At 35.2% G+C, this 12,221-nt stretch overlaps 1 protein-coding gene across 1 annotated transcript; it reads left to right on the top strand.

The window, feature by feature from the left end:
- The first annotated feature begins 414 nt into the window (after positions 1 to 414).
- On the top strand, positions 415 to 3,963 carry LOC128989375 (uncharacterized protein K02A2.6-like). The gene is made up of 2 exons (XM_054411264.1): positions 415 to 442; positions 1,208 to 3,963. The coding sequence occupies exons 1-2, from the start codon at positions 415 to 417 to the stop codon at positions 3,961 to 3,963; spliced, it is 2,784 nt and encodes a 927-aa protein (XP_054267239.1).
- Positions 3,964 to 12,221: the final 8,258 nt, after the last annotated feature.

Genomic DNA, 12,221 nt, shown 5'->3' on the forward strand with positions numbered 1-12,221 from the left:
AATTGGAAATAAACTTCTGAACTTTAAATGTTAAAGCTTCTAATTTTATTTATATTTTCTAACTAAAACATGGTGTCAGGTGTATTTTGAAACCTAGAAGAAATAATGGAAGTATCTGGATTGTTTAGGTTGCCTGAACCTATGAGTTTTGAAGGAAATGTAAGTGAAAATTGGAAAAGATTTCGTCAGAAGTTTGAACTGTACTTAATAGCTACTAGTCATGGTAAGAAACTTAAGGATGAAATTAAGATTGCGCAGCTGCTTAATCTGTTAGGCGATGATGGCCTAGATGTATATAATACTTTTAAATTTGAAGATAATGACAAAGATAGTTTTGATTGCGTACTTGATAAGTTTGAATCTTACTGTTGTCCTCTGAAAAATGTCATATTTGAGCGGTTTAAATTCTATAGAATGAAGCAGGAAGAAGGTCAAGACTTCAGTAAGTTTGTTATGCAGTTAAAAATAGCAGCTAAATCATGCGAGTTTCTTGAACCTGACAATATGATTAGAGATAGAATTGTCTTAGGTATAAGAGATAAAAGTACTCAAGAGCGTCTATTAAGAGATACAAAACTTGACTTGAAGAAAGCTATTGATTTCTGTATGATTGTAGAGAGTAGCAAGGATCAATGTAGGACTATTGTAGAGCACAATGAAACCAAGCTTTCGGGGACTAAGTCGGATCCATACAGTGTATGTGTTGTTAATAATGTACCAAATCAAGAACTTTCGCGGAGTATTGCAAAAGAAAAACAGAATGATCTATGTAGCTTTTGCGGCTACAAACATGTTCGGGGTAAATGTCCTGCATATGGCAAAACATGCTCGAAATGTGATGGTAAAAATCATTTTGCAAAGGTTTGTAGGAGTAAAACTATAAAATCTCATGCTGTTACAAACGAGGAACAACACGATGAAGACTCTTGTGTGAGCGATGTTAGTTTAGGCTCGGTAAGCTTAAACATTAGTGGAGTGAAAGGTCAAAGTGAAAAATCGTGGACGGAAAACTTGACTGTTGGTGGTACACAAGTTAAATTTAAACTAGATACAGGTGCAGAGATCAGTATTTTACCTGCTAGTTATGTACGGAAAATGAACATTACACACGTAAAACGTAGTTCTTGTGTACTCTCAGCCTGGGGAGATGAAAAATTCAAAATCAAACCACTAGGTCTTGTGATGTTACAATGTAAAACAATTACAGGTGTAACTGCAGATGTGAATTTTGCTGTAGTGAATGTCGAACATGAACTGCCAATTTTAGGACTGAACGATTGTGTCAATTTAGGACTCATTAAGAGAGTGTCATCGATATATTTGAATTTTAAGGATAAGGATGATGTTTTAACCGGCTACAAGACAGCTTTTGAAGGATTGGGACAGTTTCCAAGCACTCATCATATTCAGCTTAAGGAGGGTGCTATCCCACAAATTCGACAATCACGGAGAGTACCTTACAGTTTACAGGAAAAACTAAAGGAAAAGTTGGACCAACTTGAGGAAACTGGGGTGATTCGAAAAGTTGACAAACCTACAGCATGGGTCAATCCTCTGGTGATCGTGGAAAAACCCGATAAGTCTTTGAGAATCTGCATAGATCCGATGCCATTGAACAAGGTGGTAATGAGAGAGCACTTTCTAATGCCACACCCTGATGATATTCTGGTAACGTTGAGTGGTTACAAATATTTTACTGTTTTGGATCTTAAGGATGGGTTTTTTCAAATTGTTTTAGATGAGGAGAGTCGTGAACTGTGCACAGTCAGTACCCCATTTGGGAGATATCAATTTTGTAGATTTCCTTTTGGAATCTGTTCGGGTCCAGAATTGTGCCAGAAAAATAACTACAAATGCTTTGGAAACCTGAAGGGAGTTAACATAGTACATGATGATATTATTGTAGGAGGAACGACATCGGAAGAGCATGACGAAAATTTAAAGAGAGTTTTGGACGCAGCCCTTAAACTTGGAATCAAGTTTAATCCAAACAAGATGCAATTTAAGAAGAGCGAAGTTAAGTATCTGGGACACATAGTATCGGCTGAAGGAATCCAACCCGACCCAGATTATGTAAAGGCCATAGTTGAAATGGACCCACCCACGGACAAGAAAGGGGTAATGCGGTTATTGGGCATGCTAAAGTATTTATCGAGGTTCATACCAAATTTAGCAAAAATCACTGCACCCCTCAGACATTTGACAAGAAAGGATGTGGACTTCTTATGGACCGTAGAGCATGAAGATGCTCTGAAGATTATCAAGACGTTAATTTCCAGTGAACCAGTTTTGGTATACTTTGACTCTCGAAGACCTCTTGAAATACAAACAGACGCTTCTCAAGATGGCCTAGGATGTTGTTTGTTGCAGAGTGGGCAGCCAGTGGCTTTCATGTCCCGTTCATTGACTGATACAGAGAAGAGATATTCGCAAATCGAAAAGGAAACTCTAGCTATAGTTTTTGCTGTTGAGAAGTTTCACAGGTTTATTTATGGCTATAAAGTAACAGTTCAGACTGACCACAAGCCGCTTGTAAATATTTTTCAACAAGATTTGCACGTGGTACCAGGTCGGCTACAGAAAATGAGACTAAGGTGTTTGAATTATGATCTGGAAGTAAAGTACTTACCTGGTAGTAGCCAACTTATTGCTGATACGTTGTCAAGAGCAGCATTAAAATGCACAGGAATGACAGTGTCTTCAGAATTTCAAGTACACAGTTTAACAAGTTCATTGCCTATGACTGAAGAAAAGAAGAAATTATTCCAGCGTTACACTGAAGAGGACCAAGAAACTGCTATTGTGAAGAGATACTGCAAAGAAGTTTGGCCAGAAAGGAAGCAAGACACCCCAGAGATAGTACGCCACTATTGGAACCAAAGACATATGGTATCTGAAGAAGATGGTTTATTGTTTTTAAATCACAAACTGATTGTGCCACGACAGCTACGACAGGACATGCTTCAGCGAATCCATATCGCGCATGGAGGAATTGAAAAGTGCAAAGCTAGGGCTCGACAGATACTTTATTGGCCACGAATGGCTACAGACATTGAAAGTTTTGTGGCTCGTTGCAGGATATGTGAAAGGTTTTCCAGGAGTAATGCAAAGGAAACCCTTATGCCGTATCCTATACCTACTAGACCATGGGAGCGTATCGGATGTGACATATTTTCATATGGAGGAAATGTGTACTTGGTCATGATGGATGCTTACTCAAACTGGTTGGAGCTGGTTAAAATGCCATGTAAATCAGCAACGTCTGTAATATCAGCATGCAAAGACATCTTCAGTAGATTTGGCCCTCCTGATATAATGGTAGCGGATAATGTCCCTTACAACAGTGCCCAAATGAGGGAATTTGCCCGTGAATGGAATTTTGAAATTGTGACACGCAGTCCAGGCTATGCACAATCCAATGGGCTTGCTGAAAGGGCAGTTGGAATAGCCAAAGAGTTGATAAGGAAAGTACAGTATGACAATAAGGATTTGAAAATGGCTTTATTGGAGCTTAGGAACATGCCCGTTAAGCATCTGGGATATTCTCCAGCTCAGCTGATGTTTCAACGCAGGTGTAAGACAACAATCCCTGTTACCGAGGAACTGCTGAAACCAACGCTGAATGATGGAGTACAAGACAGGTTAAATACAAGACAACAGCTGCAGAAAAAATACTATGATCGGTCAGCCAAAGACTTAAGGGTTGTAAGAAATAACGAAAGAGTTGTCTACAGAAATGAAGGAAGGTGGGAGCAGGGAAAGATTGTTAATCAAGGACCAACTCCAAGAAGTTACTGGGTAGAAGGTGATAACGGAGCTATATTAAGAAGAAATCGCCGCCATCTGAAACCATCACTCACTCAACAAAACAATTCCCAGTCAGTTCCAAGGCAAGACGAGCCAGTACAACTAAGACCTCGTAGAGAAATCAAGCTACCATCAAGATTTCAGAATACAATATAATGGTCTCAAAAGAAGGGAGAAGTTTGGTTGGTTATTGTTTTTAGTTAATTCTTTCAAATTTGTTTGCTGTTTTTTAAAGGGGAAAGATGTATTATAATGTTATATTCACATATCATCATATGTTAAATGTATCATATGTTAGTTGAAGGCTTGAAGGTAAACAATATCAGTCATGTTTATGTTTCAGTCTTGAGTGGAATTGGAAATAAACTTCTGAACTTTAAATGTTAAAGCTTCTAATTTTATTTATATTTTCTAACTAAAACATTTTATACTTATGCCAATTAATAGCCAACCCCGTACGTAGGACAGGTACTATGCTAGTATGTATTATAAATGTGAAGCTGTGAAAGAACTACACTTGGAGAGGCTAAATAGTCGCGGCAGAAACTAAGGAATTCTTGGTGCCACGTGCGAAATTGAAATTGAGACCTTTATTTAATAAACTGATTTCCTCATCGATATCAGGAATCGAGCAGTCTAACCAATATTATTGATCAGATTGAGTTTCAAGTCAACAAGAAAATCCAAATGAAAAAGAGGACACAAACAAAGAAACTAAACAATCTATCTTGTGAATGTCCAGATAAAGAAGGATATTATAAAATGCAACCATAAATTTCACCCTTCAGTAGTCAATAAAACTCAAATTGAATTTGACGATGAGGAAATCAGTTTATTAAATAAAGGTCTCAATTTCAATTTCGCACGTGGCACCAAGAATTCCTTAGTTTCTGAGCTTTTAAATTCAGAAGCAGCCATCAGAACCATGAAAGACGATAATGCCAGAATGTCAGTCAGAGTTGTTGTATCCAATAAAGCAAAACATGTAACCAACAACGATAACATCAAACGTAAGCTCACTACCACACACAGTTCACTCAGACGTGTAGCTGCACGTATTAGAGATAAGCTCACAGAAAACGAAGCCATTATCTGTAAAGCTGATAAGGGCAGTGCAATAGTCATTCTCACAAAGTTTTTGAAGCAAATGGCATTAATAAACTTAATAGCGACCCTACTATAAAATTCTCAAAGGACATAAATAAGCAAATAAGCTCCAGTAAAAATCCATTATCAGCTACAGAAATGAAATGTCTTAAAGTAACAAACCCTCAACCCCCAATCTTAAGAGGATTACCGAAAATTCACAAAAATGATATGCCCATACGTCCGCTCGTTAACTTTATCCCATCCCCAGGTTACAAAATTGCCAAAAAACTTGATACGATTATAAGAAGAGAATATAAATTCCACAATAACAATAGTCTAAAAAATAGCTCCGACTTAGTTAATAAAATTGCCAATATACAGTTGAAAGATAACTACTTGCTGGCTTCCTTTGATGTGGTCAATTTATACACAAACATCCCGATTGATGAAACTTTGAAAATATTGAAAGAAAACCTATGTAATAACTCTTCTCTCAACATTGCTATGATTGACGAACTAATTAACCTCACCAGAACTGTACTCAAACAGAACTATTTTAAATTTGAAGACGACATATTTTCACAAAATGACGGACTAGCCATGGGTTCGCCCTTATCTAGTATCCTTGCTGAGATTTTCCTAAACCATGTTGAGAATAAATATCTATGGTCAGATAATAACAGACTCAAGAACAAAATTGTGTTTTATTACCGCTATGTTGATGACACGATTGTCCTGTTTAATGGGACAAAAAGACAACTAAAAATGCTTGGCTCATTCCTTAACAGCTTACATAACAAACTAAAATTCACGTTGGAAGAAGAAAACAACAAGTCATTAAACTTTTTGGACCTCACAATATCCAGATCAACAAATAAATTTCAATTTAAAATATACAGGAAACCGACCACATCATCCCAGACAATTCACATCAACTCACATCTTCCTCAAAGTCATAAAATGGCAGCATACCACAGTTTCGTCAGCCGATTGCTATCTATCCCTATGAACGATAACGACTACAATGAAGAAATAAATACCATCAAGTTCATCGCAGTCTCTAACGGCTATAGAAGTGATATGGTCGATAAACTAATACATAAACATAAAAACAAAAATAAAACTTCAACCATGAATTCTGAAAAAATAGTTTTTACTTCAACAGAATATGGCATTAGTCTAAACAACACTCTAAAAAATGAGCTGTCGAAAAACAATGTCAAATTATCTTTTAGAACCTCAAACAAATTGTCATCCCTCCTAAAAGAAAAAAGAAAATCCTCATCTGATAAAAATGAACTAACAGGTGTTTACAAAATTAATTGTGACACTTGCCCCAGTTTTTATATAGGTCAAACTGCGCGATCTTTCAAAGCACGTTTCAAAGAACACCTGCCAAAGAAGTCCACACAGAAACAAAACTCCGCATTTGCTGAGCATCTAATTACAAACAATCATTCATACACTTCAATAGACAATAATTTAAAAATTCTACAAATCCACAAAACCAAAGGCAGACATTTAAATGTAATAGAAGAGTACGAAATCTACAAAGCTGGCAAGGAAAATCCCCAACACATTTTAAACGAAAAAGCCTCTTTTGAAAGTAATTTTTTATATGAGACAGCAGTCGGCATTGAAAGAATAGTAACAACACGCAAAGGACCTGATAAGAACTGGAGGAGGGGGAGGGGGATGGCAGATGGACAAGACGGCAGTGACGACAGTCTGGACTAGCAACTTAATGTACGCGTACCGTCCGCCGCGCAGTTAATTTGTGGCCACACGTGTGTTTGTAAATAATGTATCTATGTGTTGTTTCTCGTGACGTATTTATGGACTGTATGACGACCTCTTCGGAGTGATATTTATGTTCCTTCATCGCCTGAAGATGGCCCCACAGCTGGGCTGAAACCGGTCGCCGCTCATCGGTGATGTCTGATCACTTTGACGGATTAAAGGTATTTTAACCTCTAGATTAATTACTGAAATCTTTCTAATTTTAAAACTGTTTAAAAATCAAAAACAAAATTGTCTTCAAACAAAATATAGTTAAATATCCATTTAAAATTATCTAATTTCTAATCTAAAGCTGTGGTATTTGACAATAATACACTTTTATTGGTTGACACTCGCAGTGATTTTGAAGTATCTTTTACATGACTACCCTTATTTAGCCTATACTTTTATCATACAGTATCGCAAATTCTTTCTTTAAAAAGCCGAGAGTCGTGTCTCTTACCTGAGAACGACGATTGGCTTATAATAACATATAATAATAATAATAATAATGTAACCAACCTAACACAGTGTCCTAGTTACATGTAAATTAAGCTGTTGAGATCGTAAACATGTACTCGTGCTAGTCAAATCTTTATTTTTAAATGCACAGATCACAATTTAATATTCTTCCACTAATCGAATTCGGGTTCACTAGTTTTTGTTAAGATACACCCAGACCCAGTTACGTAGCTATCCTATACAATTACACAACAAGGCTATTGTAGACGAGTGATTTTTACCATCGACTGTTAATAAACTAATGTGTTGTGGATTGCCAGGTTAAAATGTCCATGATAACACATTGAAAATACACTGAAACTATATCTAGATGTACAATAAAGTTGTCTGCTTGCAATATTGAGCGGAGCTAGCATATTAATACAATTCTTTTCCAAAGTCAAAGCTTAATCTTTGTCTCGTAAATTAGATCTATACAATACTTGCACTTGCAGTATCCAAAGTCAATGGCATATTTGATTCGCATAAATTGTCAATGATAAGTATTCGCATAAATGATTTGTCTACTTGCAGTAACTAAAGACAAAGTTTCATCTGATTATCATAAATTAGATGTCTAACTGGAATGTTCTAATGGAACAATAACTATTCTTTAATAACAATTGTATTCCACTGTAGGGTAATTATTTTGTAGAAGGTTCGATGTCTATGTATTGTGAGAAATAAACCTATATTACTATTACTAGTATATTAGAGAAATTGCTGTTTCTGTAATACATTGAAATATAATCTTTGATTGTACATCACAGAAACTAAAAAAATTTTCCTGTTCTTTTTTTGTGGATTTGATAAAATATGCCTTATGACCTTGGACCAAGGTTAGCATTGCCGTAAACCCTACTGCTTAATCAGCTGCTATGAATATGATTATTGTTGGCAAACTGTTTGTTTGTATGAAATGGTCTTCGTTTATCATTAGTGACTTCGGAGCGTACTCCTAGTTTTACATTTCCCTGCATTCCAAGCCAATATCTAGCTGTATATAGGATTTCACTATAAACTGTAGGTCCCTTAGTTGTCAGCACAGTATTTGTATGGGATATTAATTAACAGCTATGTCTAAGGAATATGTCAGCCTTAGTCACTAACAAGACTACAAGATCGCGCCACTTATCCTTCACTTATTTTTGGGTGAATAGTACAATACGCACATAGTAGTGTCCCCAGCTTAAATAATTGATATAATGGAATTGTATAGGGTATCTGATAAGTTACCTTGAAACTTACCTCTGCTTTTCGTTTTATAAAAACAGTTTGTTATTTACAAGTCTATACTATTAGAGCCTTAAAACAATCTTTTACGGTTTTCTTTTTAAATACGTTGACAAGTTTCTTCTTAGCCCCTCACGAGTCGCTTCCCACAGAATTCGTTTTTAAAACCTTCCAAATGATTTTCCAAATTGACAAGGATCGAACAATGAAGGGTTGGTCAAATAACACGTCATCGGCGAGCGGATCTAAAAAGCGGTGACGCTCCAAGTATCCAGTTAAAATCCCTTCCTTGAAAGATTTTTGTGTCTTGAAAAGATGACAAAGATTTCAATCGACTTCATTGACGTCGGTTCAATCTTGGGAAGAAAAGAAATCGGAAACTCACTGATAATGGCCAAGTTAGGGACTCCAGATCGGTCGCTTTCAATCGGCAGATTTTTGTTTTATGCGATGAAGATACTAAGTGTTATTGTGATAGGAGAGGATAAAACAACAGTTTGTGCGTTGGGAGAACTTGTAAAAATATATAACAACCGTAAATATAATTTAATGTTTCTGAATATTGCATTTCTTCATTTTGATTTCACGTACAGTAATAATACTTTGAGCTAATATAAGAATGCGTAAATGATATTCAATACACTGAAACTACTCAAATACTTCTACACGTGCACCATCATTACATAATAGCTTTATTTTAGTCATGCTAAAATCTTTTGTACGAAGCAAGATTAAGGTAATTCGCGAAATATTACTGAGACATAAAACTCGTATTAAACAGTTTGACTTTCAATATTGATATAAAAAAATCTAGTAACATTTTTGGAAAGCGTAACTTAAAATCATAAAACCAAAACGGTCTAGGTGCTATATTTTCATAATTCATAGGTGCATCGGAACCAATTATATATATTCCCAGGAAGCCTAAATAAGTCTTCACCTGAGTTAATAAAAACAGACTTCTATCGAGGTAAGTCATACAGTTGAATTTTGTTTATAAAATAATATTCTATAAACAAATATTTTTACCGTGAGCAGTTTTTAGTCTAGTTCAGCCATTCACCGCTGGATGCTGCTACCGTCGAGGCTCGCGAAAGTTCATCTAGTCTCCGCTAGATGTCTCTTCAACCGATAACACTTAATCCACTATAGTTTATATATTACTGATCGGTTTTAAATGTTAAAACTAAATAAAAAATAAAAACAAAATTAGTTTTAGGTAATATGTAGTAAGCTACACATTTAAAGTTGTCCTTATTTTCAATATAAAGCTGTGGTACTTGACAATAATACATTTCATTAGTTGACACTCGCAGTGATTTGTTAGTGTCTCTTACAAGACTACCCTTAACTGGTCCATTACACTACACATATCTCATTTGAGTAATTTGATGTAATTTGATTCTTTGAGAACCCGATAGTTGTGTCTCTTACCAGAGACCGACGATTGGCTTATAATTCTTAAAGCTTGGTGTACCCCCACTGGTGTACTCATTTCTTTGCCTGCAATGTTTTTTAATTATATAACCATATAAAACAAAATCAACATAAGAAATAATAACCCAGTCCATAAACATAAAGGATTTGTAATGGGACAAATTAGTGACAAGAAAATCTATATACCACTCTATAGGACACACAAAGATGTACATTGTACCAAAAGTCCCCTAAAATCCCCTTTAGTGCTTTCCCCTCCGCTCCCTCAAATTCATGAATTGCAACGTTTAAATAAATTACGCACATAACCGATGTGGCTCATTCGATTGCAATAATCTTTAATTCGTTGTATTCCTAATGAAGTATAAAATATAACAAAGGATAAATCCAATACTTTCACCAAAATGTAATAGATTAGTTAGTAATTTTTTTAGGATTTTTTTAGTAATTAGGAGACCTAATTTAGTTTAATAATGGCTGATCTCATATAATAGTCATACTAATCATACTAATATTATAAATGTGAAAGTTTGTGTGTTTGTTCGTTTGAAGTTCAATCACGCATTAACTACAGGAAGGATTGGGTTTAAATTCGGCATGATGATAGCTATAATTTGGAAAAGCTGTGATACGCAACGAGAACTGTCAAAGTAGGATAGTTAACAGTTATGTTTAGGCTCATGGATTAATTTAATGAATAATTTGTGCGAATGTTTGATAATTTATTTATTTATATTGTTTAGGTACAGTAGTAGAGCATTATGGCTATGGTAGATGTGTTATACTATTGCATACCGTAAATTTAAAGAACAAGATTTTATCAAACAGTGCCCCCCCCCCCTAATTGCAAACGCAAAGTATGAGTAAAACTGCAATAAGTATTTTATACTTATGCCAATTAATTGCCAACCCCGTACGTAGGACAGGTACTATGCTAGTATGTATTATAAATGTGAAGCAGTAAAAGAACTACACTTGGAGAAGCTAAAGAGTCGCGGCATTTTCAGTTTCGAGATTTTATATTCATTTAGTTTTGATTGCAATTTAATCGCTGTGGAATCTTTAATCATAACATGATTTTTTTACTGTGCGTGACGCAATGAATATGATATCTTATTTTTGTGATTGTTGTCGAAGCCACTACTATACCATATTGTTACAATGATTGTAATACTCTGTTTATTTCTTAATATGTATAATATTTATGGTTCACCATCGCAGGCGAAGCCGCGGGTAGGAAATAAACGTGACACTATTTTGGTAAGAATCCATGAAATTCGTATAATCTTTGTTACAAGGGATGTACAAGGAGTTTTGAGACTAGTTCAGTCAATTACCGCTAGCTTTGCTACCGTCGAGCCTCGTGACAGTTCCGGACAGTTCATCTAGTCTCCGCTAGATGTCTCTTATGCCGATAATACTCGATCCACCGTAGATGATATATTACTTAAATCTTATATATTTTAAAACCGTTTAAAAAACAGAAACAAAATTGTCTTTGGACAAAATACAGTAAACTATACATTAAAAATAATCTTACTTTCAATCTCTAGCTGTGGTATTTGACAATAAATCATTTTTATCTGTTGACACTCGCAGTGATTTTGTAGTTTCTTTTAGATGACTACCCTCAACTAGTCCCGATCGGGTTGTTGAATGTTTACAAATTAAATTGTTTATTCTTTTAAAACCCGAGAGTTGTGTCTCTTTCTCTTACTTGAGACCGACGATTGGCTTATAATAATAATATGAATTATTTAACACGGTAACCTTATTTACTCGTTTATATAAGCTAATTGTCGCGATCGTAACTATGGACTCGTGGTAATCAAATTTTTATTTTTAAATGCACATATTACAATTTCCTTATCGAATTCGGGTTCACTTGTTCACTAGTTTTTGTTAAGATACACCCAAACCCAGTTACGTAACTATCCTATATAATTACACATTCAAGGCTATTGTAAACGAGTGATTTTTACCTTCGACTGTTCATAAACTAATGTGTTGTGTATTTCCAGGTTCAAATGTCCATGATAACACATTGAAAATCCACTGAAACTATGTCTAGGTGAACAATAAAGTTGTCTGTTTGCAATATTGAGCGGAGCTAGCATATTAATGCAATACTTTTCCAAAGTCAATGCTTAATCTTTTTCTCGTAAATTATATCCATACTTGCAGCATCCAAAGTCAATGGTATATTTGGTTCGCATAAATTGTTATTGATAAGTATTCGCATAAATGATTTGTCTACTTGCAGTAACTAAAATCAATGTTTCATCTGATTATCATAAATTAGATGTCTAACTGGAATGTTCTAATGGAACAATAACTATTCTTTAATAACAATTGTATTCCACTGTAATCAGCCG

The sequence above is a fragment of the Macrosteles quadrilineatus genome, unplaced genomic scaffold (assembly GCF_028750875.1).
Source record: "Macrosteles quadrilineatus isolate MER2022 unplaced genomic scaffold, UCM_ALF_1.0 Scaffold_3__2_contigs__length_128488019, whole genome shotgun sequence".
In the NCBI taxonomy this organism is placed as follows: domain Eukaryota; kingdom Metazoa; phylum Arthropoda; class Insecta; order Hemiptera; family Cicadellidae; genus Macrosteles; species Macrosteles quadrilineatus.